Here is a 17,696-nt window from a genome sequence, read left to right as displayed (position 1 = left end):
TAGATACAGAGTAAAGCTCCCTGTACACTGTCCCATCAAACACTCCCAGGGCAGGTACAGCACGGGTTAGATACAGAGTAAAGCTCCAGCTACACTATCAGAACAATGTGCCTTAACCATAGCCTCAAAAAAGGACCTCCGAATGGAATAGTGTAAATTCTTCCATTTCTCACACCAGCCATTCTTATGACTTCTGTGAGTCTGACCATTCGTGCTTCATTCTATTAGCTCATCACTGATCCTTGCCGGGATTAACCCAGTGAAATGAAAGTATCCATCCACAGCCGCTCACTTCAATGCACATTAAAAGGCTCATCACCCGACCTCCATAATGGAACGTCAACAGCAGCTCTCTCTAAATCACTGCTCAGCATGATCTTTGCCACAAGCAGATTTGCGCCCAAGCTAAATGGGTCAACGTGCCCTGCAAGGTGCCTGCACTCCTGGAGGGCGAGTCGGACAGATCACCGTCCGTCCATCCCTCGGGACAGATCACCGTCCGTCCATCCCTCGGGACAGATCACCGTCCGTCCATCCCTCGGGACAGACCACCGTCCATCCATCCCTGGGGACAGATCACCGTCCGTCCCTGGGACAGATCACCGTCCGTCCGTCCCTGGGACAGATCACCGTCCGTCCGTCCCTTGGGACAGATCACCGTCCGTCCCTCGGTACAGATCACCGTCCGTCCGTCCCTGGGACAGATCACCGTCCGTCCCTGGGACAGATCACCGTCCGTCCATCCCTCGGGACAGATCACCATCCGTCCATCCCTCGGGACAGATCACCATCCGTCCATCCCTCGGGACAGATCACCGTCTGTCCATCCCTCGGGACAGATCACCGTCCGTCCATCCCTCGGGACAGATCACCGTCCGTCCATCCCTCGGGACAGATCACCGTCCGTCCCTGGGACAGATCACCGTCCGTCCATCCCTCGGGACAGATCACCGTCCGTCCATCCCTCGGGACAGATCACCATCCGTCCATCCCTCGGGACAGATCACCATCCGTCCATCCCTCGGGACAGATCACCGTCTGTCCATCCCTCGGGACAGATCACCGTCCGTCCATCCCTCGGGACAGATCACCGTCCGTCCATCCCTCGGGACAGATCACCGTCCGTCCCTGGGACAGATCACCGTCCGTCCATCCCTCGGGACAGATCACCGTCCGTCCATCCCTCGGGACAGATCACCGTCCGTCCATCCCTCGGGACAGATCACCGTCCGTCCCTGGGACAGATCACCGTCCGTCCGTCCCTCGGGACAGATCACCGTCCGTCCCTGGGACAGATCACCGTCCGTCCCTGTTCCGTCCGTCCCTCGGGACAGATCACTGTCCGTCCCTGGGACAGATCACCGTCCGTCCGTCCCTCGGGACAGATCACCGTCCGTCCGTCCCTCGGGACAGATCACTGTCCGTCCCTGGGACAGATCACCGTCCGTCCCTGTTCCGTCCGTCCCTCGGGACAGATCACCGTCCGTCCCTGGGACAGATCACCGTCCGTCCGTCCGTCCCTCGGGACAGATCACCGTCCGTCCGTCCCTCGGGACAGATCACCGTCCGTCCGTCCCTCGGGACAGATCACCGTCCGTCCGTCCCTCGGGACAGATCACCGTCCGTCCGTCCCTCGGGACAGATCACCGTCCGTCCCCCGGGACAGATCACCGTCCGTCCCTCGGGACAGATCACCGTCCGTCCCTCGGGACAGATCACCGTCCGTCCCTCGGGACAGGTCACCGTCCGTCCCTCGGGGCAGATTTCAAGCTGCAGCCTGTGGGTAGGACAGGAGGCCCCAAATTCATGAGGTGTTTGCACAGAAATCATTATTTACAAAGGAGGTACTGCTACTCACGTTTGATGTACAAATCGTGGCAAGCGATCCCCACCGTCTCCAAACGTCGTAGGTTTTCTGAAACTCCATATTCTACAAAAAAAAAGAAACATTTTACTAAGAAGTGATGTCAAAAATTGACTAAAGATTGTTTCCTCACCTCCTTATCGTGCCGTCGCCCACGGGGACCGACTGCCCTCCACGGGACCCTGCTCTTGCCCCACGGGGACCAATTGCCCTCCACATGGACCGATTGCCCTCCATGGGGCCCTGCTCTCGCCTTAAGGGGACTGATTTCCACCCACAGGGACCGGCTCTTGTCCCACGGTGCCCACAGGGGCCGGCTGCCCTCCATGAGGCTGGTTGCCCTCCATGGACCTTGTCCGTAGTGAGCTCAGAAAGTGAGGATCAGCAAGATAGTCAACCATGGCGTTGATCACAGCCGGCCCTAATCCTATCCTCAGCCAGTCGTCATACACCAGCATCTTTCAGCAGCAGTCAACAGTGATCAGGAGCTGGCTGATGTTTCCAGTCTATGTTCCGCCTATTGCCCCCTTTTGGCCTGTGGGGTTCAGTCCCACACTGAAGAAAATATAAAGACATCTACTGCCAGAGGCCACAACCCATGGTCTGACATTCCTGCTAAATATGAAGTACAGTCCAGTGCCACACGCAATGCTAAGGCTGCAGTTCATCCCCCACTTGAAGTACAACCCTCTCCAGTGTGACTGGTGAGGAATGAAGATATCGCAGGCTTGACTTTCACATCGACCATCTAAGGCCCATCTATCACCCAAAACGGACCTCTATCGCCCATTTTCAACAAAAAATGGAAACTAGGCCCAAAACATCGCTGGAAGAATAGGCCCCCAAGTTTCAGCTCACTTAGCCAAAATGATCACCGAACTGATCGCCCATACGAGGCCCATCCCAACTTTCGGCACATAGCCGGCACTTCGCTGGGCTGATGCAAGGCCGAAAAGATCACTGAGAAATAGTTGCTTTTCCCGGGCTTTACAAACGGAAACGGGCATTATGGACACCATTTTGAAGATCGGAGGAAGGGTGGAGGCAACAGAAAAAGAGGAGCTAAACAGTTGTGAGTTATTTAGAGAGTTTATTTATAGATAGATCAGCTCAGAATATTATTTTATGGTATTTATATTGATAGTAGGTATTGTATAGGCATTTTTTCGGCCTTAGCCACCTAGTGGAAAGTCTAGCTCTATGTGTCCTTGTTGAGTGTTAACCACTTCTATGTATCCTTTTCCAGTTCTGACGAAAGCTCATGGGCCTGAAACGTTAACTCTCTTTCTTTCACCACAGATGCTGCCTGACCTGCTGAATGATTCCAGCATTTTCTGTTTTTATTCGCCTGAATTTGCATCGAGCAGTGATTCTGGCTTTGTAAACAGCTTTAGATGCTGTGTCCTGTCAGCCATCAGCAGCAATAACTGATCTACTTACATCTCCTCTCTTAGAATAAAGACGGGATCTGAAACTACATTTGAAATCAAGCTGAAGTGATACGATATCTGATGTAACATATTGAAAGCTTTGTCACAGTCCCAGAATATTAGCAGTAGACAAACTATAAAATGTGTCTATAGTAAACGGAACGTAGTTTAACCGTGAAAGTTAGAGCGAGATTGGTTAGCACTCAGACACTGGTATTTTAACTGCCTCCAGGATTTTATTTGTACAAGATTACAGTATCAGGGCAGCAGACGCCTCTACTCAGGGTAAGTGGAGAATTCTCTCTAGTTACATCTAATGCGTGTTTGGTGACTTCCAGGTTGTCATCATGTCATGAGTCCTAGATACTTGGTTCACTCATTTCCTGAGGGGCTCTCATTACACGCAGCGTACAACCTCGCGGCGTTTTCAAAAAGACAGACCTTGGTGCAACTTGACATAACAAACTGCGTCCAAACTATTCTGGTTCCCTTTGCTCCAGGTATGAAGCGAGTTATTGTGGAAGCCATTTATCCAGGACACCTTGATTAGTGACCATTAACCAACGGTCACAGCTGACTTGTGTTTCTGATCCGGATCCGGACCAGTGTTTCAAGGAGCCTCGAGATTCTACCATCCATCCAACTAGAGTAACTGGGTCAATTCAGAGCAAACCAGTTCCCGACATACAGCCCCTATGAAGCAACACGCTATTTACCTGCCCCCTGCTTGTGCCACTCACCTGTATCAGGTGAGAACAAGGGTCGAGGTTTGACATGCTAATCATTGACATTTCTGCAGCCTCTCGGGACTCTTCATCTCAACCACTGCCCAAGCTTCAGGTGGCTGCCATTAAAGGCTAATGGGAGCAGGTGCGATTGAGCCATCAGAAGTTGTGCTGGGGAGACCTGTCCTCCAAAAGTTAGTAATCCCATGTATAGAACTCCGTCACTGGTCTTCATAATGGACCGTGTTTCCACATGTTTGATGAGCAGTGCAGTCTGGACTAGAAGTAGCATCAACACCCTTTGATGCTTGTAACAACATAGAAACATAGAAAATAGGTGCAGGAGTAGGCCATTCGGCCCTTCGAGCCTGCACCGCCATTCAACAAGATCATGGCTGATCACTCCTTCAGTACCCCTTTCCTGCTTTCTCTCCATACCCCTTGATCCCCTTAGCCATAAGAGCCATATCTAACTCCGTCTTGAATATATCCAGTGATCTGGCATCAACAACTCCCTGCGGCAGGGAATTCCACAGGTTAACCTCTCTGAGTGAAGAAGTTTCTCCTCATCTCAGTCCTAAAAGGCCTACCTCTTATCCTAAGACTGTGTCCCCTGGTTCTGGACTTCCCCAACATCGGGAACATTCTTCCCACATCTAACCTGTCCAGTCCCGTCAGAATCTTATATGTTTCTATGAGATCCCCTCTCATCCTTCTAAACTCCAGTGTATAAAGGCCCAGTTGATCCAGTCTCTCCTCATATGACAGCCCAGCCATCCCTGGAATCAGACTGGTGAACCTACGCTGCACTCCCTCAATAGCAAGAACGTCCTTCCTCAGACTATGAGACCAAAACTGAACACAATATTCCAGGTGAGGCCTCACTAAGGCCCTGTACAACTGCAGTAAGACCTCCCTGCTTCTATATTCAAATCCCCTAGCTATGAAGGCCAACATACCATTTGCCTTCTTTACCACCTGCTGTACCTGCATGCCCACTTTCAGTGATTGATGAACCATGACACCTAGGTCTCGTTGCCCACCTTCCCTTTTCCTAGTCTGCTGCCATTCAGGTAATATTCTGCCTTCGTGTTTTTGCCCCCAAAATGGATAACCTCACATTTATCCACATTATACTGCATCTGCCATGCATTTGCCCACTCACCTAATCTGTCCAAGTCACCCTGCAGCCTCTTAGCGTCCTCCTCACAGCTCACACCGCCACCCAGTTTAGTGTCATCTGCAAACTTGGAGATATTACACTCTATTCCTTCATCCAAATCGTTAATGTATATAACACGAGATATTATCTCCTCAGCCATGTCTCGATGTCACACAGGTAGTCAGAGACTACAAAGGTATGAAGGCAGAGTTGGCTAAAATGGACTGGGAAAATAGATTAAAGTGTGGGACAGTTGATAAGCAGTGGCAGACATTTAAGGAGATATTTCATAACTCTCAACAAAAATATATTCCAATGAGAAAGACTTTCAGAGAAGAGATAACCATCTGTGTCTAACTAAGGAAATAAAAGATGGTACCAAATTGATAACAATGGCATACAAAGTGGCCAAGATTAGATGTTAGGCTAACTGGTCTATAGTTTCCTGCTTTCTGTCTCCCTCCTTTCTTGAATAGGGATATTACATTTGTGGTTTTCCAGTCTGCTGGGACCCCTCCAGTTCCAGGGAATTTTGGTAGATTACAACTAATGCATCCACTATCTCTGCAGCCACTTCTTTTAAGACCCAAGGATGCGGGTCATCAGGTCCAGGGGACTTATCTACCTTTAGTCCCATTAGTTTGCCTAGTACTTTTTCTCTAGTGATTGTTTTAAATTCTCCCCTCCCTATAGCCCCTTGATTATCAATTAATATTTTAGTGTCTTCTACCATAAAGACCGATACAAAATATTTGTTCAAAATCTCTACCATTTCCCCGTTTCCCATTATTAATTCCCCAGTCCTATCCTCAAGCGACCAATGTTTACTTTAGCTACTCTCTTCCCTTTTATATACCTGTAGAAGCTCTTACTGTCTGTTTTTATATTTCTTGTTAGTTTATCTTCTCCCTCATTATTATTTTTTCAATCATCCTTGCTGGTTTCTAAAAAATCTCCCTATCCTCTGGCCTAATACTAATCTTCGCAACATTGTATGCCTTTTCTTTGAATTTGATAGCATCCTTAACTTCCTTAGTTAGCCATGGATGGTTCATCCTTCTCTTAAGAGTCTTTCTTTCTCACTGGAATATATCTTTGCTGAGGGTTATGAAATATTTCCTTAAAGGTCTGCCACTGCTTTTCTACCATCTTACCCTTTAATCTATTTTCCCAGTCCACTTTAGCCAACTCTGTCTTCCTATCTTTGTAGTTGCCTTTATTTAAGTTCAAGGCATTAGTTTGAGAACCACGTTTCTCACCCTCAAACTGAATTTGAAATTCTACCATGCTATGATCACTCTTCCCTAGAGGATCCTTTACTATGAAATCATTAATTAATCCTATCTAATTACACATCACCAGATCTAAAATAGCCTGCTCCCTGGTTCTGTGTTCTAAGAAAACCATCCCGAATACACTCTATGAAGTCGTCCTCAAGGCTAGCTTTACCAATTTGATTTGTTCAATCTATATGAAGATTAAAATTGCCCATGATTGTTGCCATACCTTTCTTATAAGCCTCTATTATTTCTTGATTTATACTCTGTCCTACAGTGTAGCTACTGTTAGGGGGCATATCGACGACTCCCACCAGTGACTTCTTTCCCTTGTTATTTCTTATCTCCACCCAAACTGATCTTCTGAGCCAATATAATTTCTCACTACTGCACTGATCTCATCCTGTATTAACATAGCTAACCCACCTCCTTTTCCTTTCTGCCTATCCTTCCAAAATGTCAAATATCCCTGAATATTCAGTTCCCAGCCTTGGTCACCTTGCAACCATGTCTCTGTAATGGCTATCAGATCATACGCATTTATTTCTATTTGTGCCGTCAACTCATCTATCTTGTTATGAATGCTGCGTGTATTCAGATAAAGAGCTTTTAATTTAGTCTTTTTACCATTTTTCCCTACTTAGACTCTATTTTCTGGTGCACTCTTATGTTTATACACTCTGTCCTTTCCTGTCATACACTGGTTATCATTACCCCTATCACTATTGCCTTCTCCTTTCCCTTTGACTTTTTACATTTCCCCTCACTTGAACCCTCCCCCCCCCCCCACTATTTACTTTAAATCTACAGGGATAAGAGGGGTATATAGAAGTTTACAGCACGGAAGGAGGCCATTTCAGCCCATCATATACAAGAGAACTTTCTTGGTCATTATGTTTCCAGTCCAATGAGGAAGGAAGCAGTGCTGGATCTAGTTCTGGGGAATGAAATGGGACAAATGGATCATGTTTCAGTGGGGGAGTATTTGGGAAACAGTGATCATATCAGGTTTAGAGTAGTTATGGAAAAGGACATGGAACAATCAAGCATAAAAATGCTTAACTGGAGGAGGGCTAACTTCAGTGAGTTGAAAACCATTCTGACCCAGGTGCACTGGAATCAAAAATTGGCAGGCAAACAGTAATTGAACAATGGGAAGCCTTCAATGAGTAGCGTAGACAAATTCTCATGAGGGGGAAAGGAAGGGCATCCAAAGCTAGAGCTCCCTGGATGACTAAAGATATAGAGATTTAAATGAGACAGAAAAAGGAAGCTTGTGGCAAATGTAAGGTTCATAATACAGCAGAGAAACAAGCGGAATATGGAAAGCACAGAGGAGATCCAAGAAAGGAATAAGAGAGGCAAAGAGAGAGTATGAGAATAGATTAGTGGCCGACATAAAAAGGAACCTACAAGTATTTTATAAACATATAAATAGCAAAAGGGTTATCAAAGGAAAGGTAAGGCCGATTAGGGACTAAAAAGGAGGCAGAGAGCGTGGCTGAGGCACTAAATAAGTACTTTGCATCTGACTGCACTCTTCTTCTTAGGCAGTCCCTTGGAGTCGAGGATGACTTTGCATCTGTCTTCACTAACGAGGATGCTACCAATGTAGCAGTAAAGGAGGTAGTAGCGATATTGGATAGGATAAAAATAAAGAGGTACTTAAAAGGTTGGCAGTCCTCAAAGTAGAAAAGGCATCGTAGGTTACTGAAAGAAAGACTTGGATTTATAGAGCGCCTTTCATGACCACCAGATGTTTCAAAGCGCTTTACAGCCAATGAAGTATTTTTGAAGTGTAGTCACTGTTGTAATGTGGGAGGTAAGGGTGGAAATTGCAGAGGCTCTGGCCACAATCTTCCAATCCTTCCTTAATATGGGGGTGGTGCCAGAGGACTGGAGGATAGCAAAGATTACACCCCTGTTCAAAAAAAGGGAGAAGGATAAATCCGGCAACTACAGGCCAATCAGCTTAACGTCAGTATGGAAAACTTTTAGAGACAATAATATGGGACAAAATTAATTGGCATTTGGAAAAGTATGAGCTAATATTTCAGCTAAAAGTCAGCACGGATTTGTTGAAGGTAAATCATGTTTGGCTAACTTGATTGAGTTCTTTGTTGAAGTAACAGGAAGGGTTGATGAGGGCAGTCGTGTAAATGGACTTTCAATAGCCATTTGACAGATTCGTTAGCAAAATTAAGGCCTCTGCAATTAAATGCCCCTATGGCATCATGGATATAAAATTGGTTAAGGGATAGAAAGCAGAGAGTAGAGGTGAACAGTTGTTTTTCAGACTGGAGGAAGTGTACAGTGGTGTCGGTAGTAGAACCACTGCTCTTTTTGATATATATTAATGAGCTGGGCTTCGGGATACAGGGCATCATTTCAATGTTTGCAGATGACACAAAACTCGGAAATGTAGTAAACAATGAGGAGGATAGTAACAGACTTCAGGTGGACATAGACAGACTGGTGAAGTGACAGACACATGGCAGATGAAATTTCACACAGAAGTGTGAAGTGATTCATTTTGGTAGGAAGAATGAGGACAGGCAATATGAACTAAATGGTACAATTTTAATCATAGAGGCATACAGTACAAAAGCAAAGAAGTTATGCTAAAACTTTATAAAACACTGGTTAGGTTCCAGTTGGAGTACTGTGTCCAATCCTGGGCACCATACTTTAGGAAGGATGTCAAGACCTTGGGGAGAGTGCAGTAAAGAGTGCAGGGATGAGTGATTTCAGTTACATGGAGAGACTGGACGAGCTGGGGTTGTTCTCCTTAGAGCAGAGAAGGTTAAGGGGAGATTGAATAGAGGTATTCAAAATCATGAAAGGGTTTAAAAAAAAATGTGTTCGGGATGTGGGCGTCGCTGGCGAGGTCGGCATTTATTGCCCATCCCTAATTGCCCTCAAGAAGGTGGTGGTGAGCTGCCTTCTTGAACCACTGCAGTCCATGTGGTGAAGGTACTCCCACAGTGGGTTGTTAGGGAGGGAGTTCCAATATTTTAACCCAGCAACGATGAAGGAACGGCGATATATTTCCAAGTCCGGATGGTGCGTAACTTAGAGAGGAACTTCTAGGTGATGGTGCTCCCATGCGCCTGCTGCCCTTGTTCTTCTACATGGTAGAGGTCGCGGGTTTGGGAGATGCTGCCGAAGAAGCCTTGGTGAGTTGCTACAGTGCATCTTGTAGATGGTACACACTGCAGTCACAGTGCACCAGTGGTGGAGGGAGTGAATGTTGAAGGTGGTGAATGGGGTGCCAATCAAGCATACTGCTTTGTCCTGGATGATGTCGAGCTTCTTGAGTGTTGCTGGAGTTACATTCATCCAGGCAAGTGGACAGTATTCCATCGCACTCCTGACTTGTAGATGGTGGAAAGACTTTGGGGAGTCAGGAGGTGAGACACTCCCCACAGAATACCCAGCCACTAACCTGTTCTTGTTGCCACAGTATTTCTGGTCAATGGTAACCACCCCCCCCCCGCAGGATGTTGATGGTGGGGGATTCGGCGATGGTATTGTTGTTGAATATCAAGGGGTGGTGGTTTGACTCTCGCTTGTTGGAGATGGTCATTGCCTGGCACTTGTGTGGTGCGAATGTTACTTGCCACTTATCAGCCCAAGCCTGAATATCGTCCAATTCTTGCTGCATGCGGGCATGGACTGCTTCATTTTCTGAGGAGTTGCGAAAAGAACTGAACACTGTCATCAGCGAACATCCCCACTTCTGACCTTATGATGGAGGGAAGGTCATTGATGAAGCAGCTGAAGATGGTTGGGCCTAGGACACTGCCCTGAGGAACTCCTGCAGTGATGTCCTGGGACTGGGATGATTGAACACCAACAACCACAACCATCTTCCTTTGTGCTAGGTGTGACTCCAGCCAGTGGAGAGTCCCCCCCCCCCGCCACCACCCCGATTATCATTGACTTCAGTTTTACTTGGCTCCTTGATGCCACACTCGGTCAAATGCTGCCTTGATGTCAAGGACAGTCACACTCACCTCACCTCTGGAATTCATCTCTTTTGTCCATGTTTGGACCAAAGCTGTAAAGAGGTCTGGAGCAGAGTGGACCTGGCAGAACCCAAACTGAGCATCGGTGAGCAGGTTATTGGTAAGTGCTGCTTGATAGCACTGTCGACAGCGTCTTTATTGATGATTGAGAATAGAGTGATGGGGCGGTAATTAGCCAGATTGGATTTGTCCAGCTTTTTGTGGACAGGACATACATAGAAATTTACAGCGCAGGAGGTCATTTCGGCCCATTGTGTCTGCGCCGGCCAACAAAGAGCCACATAGCCCTCGATCATCAGCCTTGAAGGTTACATATAAACCTATGAACAATGGCAGACCGGGAAGGTGCATCCGGCCTAACCAGTCCATCCCACACAACCACAATACCCCATGTATCTCAACATTTTACACTCTACTCCACCCGGAGCCAAGTGATGTCCTGGGAGAGGCAAAAAAACCTAGGCCAATTGGGGGAAAAAAATCTGGGAAAATTTCTCTCCGAATCATCCAGGCAATCAAAACTAGTCCAGGAGATCACTCTGGCCGTATTAGATTCCCTGAAGTACTTACCATCATGTCTGCGTCAACCAACAAGAGGTTATCCAGTCTAATCCCACTTACCAGCTCTAGGTCCATAACCCTGAAGGTCACGGCACTTCAAGTGTCCATCCAAGCACCTTTTAAATGTGGCGAGGGTTTCTGCCTCTACCACCTTTCCAGGTAGTGAGTTCCAGACCTGCTGCGTGAAGAAGCTTCCCCTCAAATCAAATCATAAGACCCCTCGTAATTGACCTCTACACCAAGGGAAATAGGTCCTTGCTATCCACTATATCCAGGCCTCTTAAAATTTTATACAACTCAATGAGGTCTCTCCTCAGCCTACTCTGTTCCAAGGAGAACAAACCCAGCCTATCCAATCTGTCCTTATAGCTAAGATTCTCCATTCCAGGCAGCATCCTCGTAAATCTCCTCTGTATCCTCTCCATGCAATCACGTCCTTCCTATAATACGGCGACCAGAACTGCACGCTGTACTCCAGCTGTGGCCTAACCAGTGTATTATACCTGGGCAGTTTTCCATATTGTCAGTTTGATAAGAGTAAATAAGGAGAAACTGTTTCTACTGGCAGAAGGATCAGTAACTAGAGGACGCAGTTATGATAATTGGCAAAAGAAGCAGAGGAAGGGTAACTTTGAAGGTATGAGGCGTGAATTGGCTAAGATAGATTGGCGAATGATACTTAAGGGGTTGATTGTGGATGGGCAATGGCAGACATTTAGAGACCGCATGGATGAATTACAACAATTGTACATTCCAGTGGGAAGGTGGCTCAACCGTGGTTATCTAGGGAAATCAGGGATAGTATTAAAGCCAAGGAAGTGGCATACAAATTGGCCAGAAATAGCAGCGAACCTGGGGACTGGGAGAAATTTAGAACTCAGCAGAGGAGGACAAAGGGTTTGATTAGGGCAGGGAAAATGGAGTACGAGAAGAAGCTTGCAGGGAACATTAAGGCGGATTGCAAAAGTTTCTATAGGTATGTAAAGAGAAAAAGGTTAGTAAAGACAAACGTAGGTCCCCTGCAGTCAGAATCAGGGGAAGTCATAACGGGGAACAAAGAAGTGGCAGACCAATTGAACAAGTACTTTGGTTTAGTATTCACTAAGGGGGACACAAACAACCTTCCGGATATAAAAGGGGTCAGAGGGTCTAGTAAGGAGGAGGAACTGAGGGAAATCTTTCTTAGTCGGGAAATTGTGTTGGGGAAATTGATGGGATTGAAGGCCGATAAATCCCCAGGCCTGATGGACTGCATCCCAGAGTACTTAAGGAGGTGGCCTTGGAAATAGCGGATGCTATTTTCCAACATTCCATTGACTCTGGATCAGTTCCTATCGAGTGGAGGGTAGCCAATGTAACCCCACTTTTTAAAAAAGGAGGGAGAGAGAAAGCAGGGAATTATAGACCGGTCAGCCTGACCTCAGTAGTGGGTAAAATGATGGAATCAATTATTAAGGATGTCATAGCAGCGCATTTGGAAAATGGTGACATGATAGGTCCAAGTCAGCATGGATTTGTGAAAGGGAAATCATGTTTGACAAATCTTCATTGAGTTGTATAAAATTTTAAGAGGCCTGGATATAGTGGATAGCAAGGACCTATTTCCCTTGGTGTAGAGGTCAATTACGAGGGGTCTTAGGATGTTTCCAGTAAAGTGGACAAAGGAGAACCAGTTGATGTGGTATATTTGGACTTTCAGAAGGCTTTCGACAAGGTCCCACACAGGAGATTAATGTGCAAAGTTAGAGCACATGGGATTGGAGGTAGTGTGCTGGCGTGGATTGAGAACTGGTTGTCAGACAGGAAGCAAAGAGTAGGAGTAAATGGGTACTTTTCAGAATGGCAGGCAGTGACTAGTGGGGTACCGCAGGGTTCTGTGCTGGGGCCCCAGCTGTTTACATTGTACATTAATGATTTAGACGAGGGGATGAAATGTAGTATCTCCAAATTTGCGGATGACACTAAGTTGGGTGGCAGTGTGAGCTGCGAGGAGGATGCTATGAGGTTGCAGAGTGACTTGGATAGGTTAGGTGAGTGGGCAAATGCGTGGCAGATGAAGTATAATGTGGATAAATGTAAGGTTATCCACTTTGGTGGTAAAAACAGAGAGACAGACTATTATCTGAATGGTGACAGATTAGGAAAAGGGGAGGTGCAACGAGACCTGGGTGTCATGGTACATCAGTCACTGAAGGTTGGCATGCAGGTACAGCAGGCGGTTAAGAAAGCAAATGGCATGTTGGCCTTCATAGCGAGGGGATTTGAGTACAGGGGCAGGGAGGTGTTGCTACAGTTGTACAGGGCCTTGGTGAGGCCACACCTGGAGTATTGTGTACAGTTTTGGTCTCCTAACTTGAGGAAGGACATTCTTGCTATTGAGGGAGTGCAGCGAAGATTCACCAGACTGATTCCCGGGATGGTGGGACTGACCTATCAAGAAAGACTGGATCAACTGGGCTTGTATTCACTGGAGTTCAGAAGAGTGAGAGGGGACCTCATAGAAACGTTTAAAATTCTGACGGGTTTGGACAGGTTGGATGCAGGAAGAATGTTCCCAATGTTGGGGAAGTCCAGAACCAGGGGTCACAGTTTGAGGATAAGGGGTAAGCCATTTAGGACCGAGATGAGGAGAAACTTCTTCACCCAGAGAGTGGTGAACCTGTGGAATTCTCTACCACAGAAAGTAGTTGAGGCCAATTCACTAAATATATTCAAAAGGGAGTTAGATGAAGTCCTTACTACTCGGGGGATCAAGGGATATGGCGAGAAAGCAGGAAGGGGGTACTGAAGTTTCATGTTCAGCCATGAACTCATTGAATGGCAGTGCAGGCTAGAAGGGCTGAATGGCCTGCTCCTGCACCTATTTTCTATGTTTTTTCTATGACACGTTTTTTTTATGCAGCGAGTTGTTGTAATCTGGAATGTGCTGCCTGAAAGGGCAGTGGAAGCAGATTCAATAGTAACTTTTAAAAGGGAATTGGATAAATACTTGAAGGGAATAAATTTACAGGGCGATGGGGAAAGAACGGTGGAGTGAGATTCATGAAATAGTACCAAAGTCCCGGCACAGGTGCGATGGGCCGAATGGCCTCCTTCTGTGCTGTATCATTCCATGATTCTAACATACCGGCACTGACTCTTTCGAAGAACATGTACCCACACACAGGTTACTCTATAGCACTTGCAGTGCCCACACCGACAGTGAGCGGGTTCACCCCCTGCTCAGCACTGGCTCGACGCTCACTACAGTGTAAAACCACAAGATCCGTCCGTCACTCAGCTGAGGGCACAATATCAGAGCATAATCGGCATGTCTGCACTCCAGTAACATTCGTTGGTTAAAAAGGGAGAAAGGGACAGACTGAGCAATTACAGGCCAGTCAGCTGAAGCATGGTGGTGGGGTAATTACTGGAAAAAATTCTGAGGGACAGGATAAATCTTCATTTAGGAAGACACAGATTAATCAAGGACAGTCAACATGGATTTGTTAAGGGAAGGTCGTGTCTGACTAACTTGATTGAATTTTTCGAGGAGGTAACAAGGAGGGTCAATGAGGGTAGTGTATATTGATAAGGCCCCACATGGCAGACTGGTCACGAAAGTAAAAGTCCATGGGATCCAGGGCAAAGTGGCAAGTTGGATCCAAAATTGGCTCAGAGGCAGGAAGCAAAGGGTCATGGTCGAATGGTGTTTTTGTGACTGGAAGGCTGTTTCCAGTGGGGTTCCACAAGGCTCAGTGCTGGGTCCCTTGCTTTTTGTGGTATATATCAATGATTTAGACTTGAATGAAGGGGGTATAATTAAGATGTTTGCAGTGGATACAAATAATGTGGTTGATAATGAAGAAGAAAGCTGTAGACTGCAGGAAGATATCAAGCAACTGGTCAGGTGGGCAGAACAGTGGCAAATGGAATTCAAACCGGAGAAGTGTGAGGTAATGCATTTGGGGACGGCTAACAAGGCAAGGGAATATACAATAAATGGTATGACACTGAAGTGTAGAGGAACAAAGGGACCTTGGAGTGCATGTCCACAGATCCCTGAAGGTAGCAGGACAGGTAGATAAGGTGGTTAAGAAGGCATATGGGATACTTACCTTTATTAGCCAAGGCATAGAATACAAGAGGAGGGTGGTTATGCTTGAACTGTATAAACACTAGTAAGGCCACAGCCGAAGTACTGCTTGCAGCTCTGGTCACCACATTACAGGAACGATGTGATTGCACTAGAAAGGGTACAGAGATTTAGGAGGATGTTGCGTGGATTGGAGAATTTTAGCCATGAGGAAAGATTGGATAGGCTGGGTTTGTTTTCTTTGGAACAGAGGAGGCTGAGGAGAGACCTTATTGCGGTGTATAAAATTATGAGGGGCCTAGATAGAGTGGATTTCCCTTAGCAGAGGGGTCAACAACCAGAAAGCATAGATTTAAAGTAACTGGTGGGAGGATTAGAGGGGATTTGAGGAGAATTTTTTTATCAAGAGGGTGGTGGGGGTCTGGAACTCACTGCCTAAAAGGGTGGTAGAGGCAGAAACCTTCACCACATTTAAAAAGTACTTGAAGTGCCGTAACCTTCAGGGTTACGGACCAAGAGCTGGAAAATGGGATTATACTGAATAGCTCTTTGTCGGCCGGCACAATGGCCGAAATTACCTCCTTCTGAGCTGTAAATTTCTATGATTCAATAATCAGTCAAAAAACAACCAGTCATAACATACACCAACACCTGACTATCTCAGGCCAGTATTACTGGCTGAGCAACCATTCATTCTCCGTCAATCACTGAGATGTTTGATCAATGCAAGTTCTTACTTTCTACTGGGGCTGGAGACTTTTCACTCTGTGTCCAGTGTCAGCATGGAACGATCCCAGGTAAAGCTTCCCACTGGTGCATCAAGCACTCCCAGGACTGGTTGGTAAAGCTCCCTCTACAACACAGTAACACTGAGTTACTGAGACAGAAACCCTTGGCTAAATAAATGTGGCCACAAACTGATGCTATAATTCATGTGGACAGGACAGAGCAACCCGTCCACTTCCGATCCCATTTCCTTGTGACAACGTCCACTGGATCCATGCCAACGATCACTGCTGAGGCATCATATCATACATCATTCTCTCGTCTTGTATGTTCCTCTCCCCCGACACGATGCCAGCCACCACATGGGCAACATCTCAATCAGCTCACCAGGTTTGCCCTCCTGCTCCGCCCCATGGACAGTCTCAGATCCCCCGTCACCGAGACCCCGGTCTCTCCCATCATGGAGCCAGAGACCCCTCACCCCGTCCCACAGCCACTGCTCTCAGTCAGCTATACTGTTGCCCCTTCCCAAATCCATCACCCTCCACCTGCCCCATTCCCCTTCCCCCGTTCCTCCAACCCCAGTCCCCCACCTCTGATCCTAGGCCCCACTGCTGATCAGGGCCACACTCCCAGTCCATTACCTCCAGTCCCCCACTCCTGATCCCGAGCCCCAGTCCCCCACCCCCAGGCCATCACCTCCAGTCCCCCACTCCTGATCCCGGGCCCCTCCCCCACTCCTGATCCCGGGCCCCTCCCCCACTCCTGATCCCGAGCCCCAGTCCCCCACCCCCAGGCCATCACCTCCAGTCCCCCACTCCTGATCCCGGGCCCCTCCCCCACTCCTGATCCCGGGCCCCTCCCCCACTCCTGATCCTGGGCCCCTCCCCCACATCCTGATCCCGGTCCACGACCCCAGTCCATCACCCCTGATTCCAGGACCCCCCCCACCCTTGATCCCAGGCCCCTCCCCCAGTCCATCACCCCTGATCCTCTTCCCTTGCTCACCTTGAGACCCTCCCCCTCAGACCCCTCCCTTCTCTTTAATCGTCGCCCATTTAAGCCCCACCCACCGCAACCCCGCTCCCATATGCCCCGCCCCTGCCCCGAGGCCCCACACCCATTGGCTCCTCTTGCGCCTCAGACCCCGCCCCAATAGGCCCCCTGAGGCCACGCCCCACGCCAGGCCCTGCCCCCCCCCTCACCTACGCGGCAGCGCCTCCTCCAGATGGTGTCGGTGCTGAGGATTTGGTGGAATTTCTTGCAGGCGGCGGCCAGGCCGGGCAAGCTCACGCCGGGCAGCAAGCAGAAGATTTCGACCAGCAGCTCGGGAGGGAGATCGAGGACATTACGGGGCCGGCCCGGACCCGAGGTGGAGGCCAGAGCTAGGGCGCGACCTTCAGCGCAGGCCGATGTGGAAGGGCCACTCATCGGGCCCGCCGCCGCCGCCCTCCGCTCCATGGCTGGCTGTGCGGGAGCGTGCGCGGCGCCATGACATCACCGGCTTCGAGCGCGCCTCCGCACCCCACCCCGCGGCGCCATGACATCACCGGCGGGAGCGCGCGGGCTGGCAGCGCCCCAAGCGGCCGCGGGAGGAGTGTGGCTGCGCAGGCGCGGTGTGTCCTGGCCTGCGATTGTCCAACAGCCTCAAACTCTCACGCTGGGTGACACGCTGCAAAGTTCAGTCACATAAATCTCTGGTCAGACCCCATCCTTTTTATTCGTTCCGGGATGCCGGCGTCACTGGCAATGCCGGCATTTATTTATCCGTATTTAAGGAAGGCCCGTGCTTTCATATGCCTTGGTGAATGCGTCGACTATGCCCCGGAGTTCAGCCTCTGTATGTAC

General features: G+C 48.2%; 1 protein-coding gene across 3 annotated transcripts in view; it reads right to left on the bottom strand.

Moving 5' to 3' along the window:
• The window catches only part of fbxo31 (F-box protein 31), a 50,614-nt gene extending 33,260 nt beyond the window's left edge, over positions 1–17,354 (bottom strand). For 2 of the 3 annotated variants that reach the window (XM_070898364.1, XM_070898365.1), the window contains exons 1-2: positions 17,054–17,354; positions 1,859–1,930 (exon numbers count right to left, since the gene is read on the bottom strand). In XM_070898364.1, coding sequence (XP_070754465.1) covers positions 1,859–1,930; positions 17,054–17,309 — 328 coding nt within the window. In that variant the 5' untranslated portion in view covers positions 17,310–17,354. Of the gene's footprint in view, positions 1–1,858; positions 1,931–15,859; positions 16,341–17,053 lie in introns of those variants that run through there. The other variant, XM_070898366.1, reaches the window with a different exon arrangement.
• Positions 17,355–17,696: the final 342 nt, after the last annotated feature.

This window comes from Pristiophorus japonicus, chromosome 13 (assembly GCF_044704955.1).
Source record: "Pristiophorus japonicus isolate sPriJap1 chromosome 13, sPriJap1.hap1, whole genome shotgun sequence".
Classification (NCBI taxonomy): domain Eukaryota; kingdom Metazoa; phylum Chordata; class Chondrichthyes; family Pristiophoridae; genus Pristiophorus; species Pristiophorus japonicus.
The sequence above is the reverse complement of the archived record's forward strand: the minus strand, read 5'-3'. Positions and strand labels throughout refer to the sequence as shown.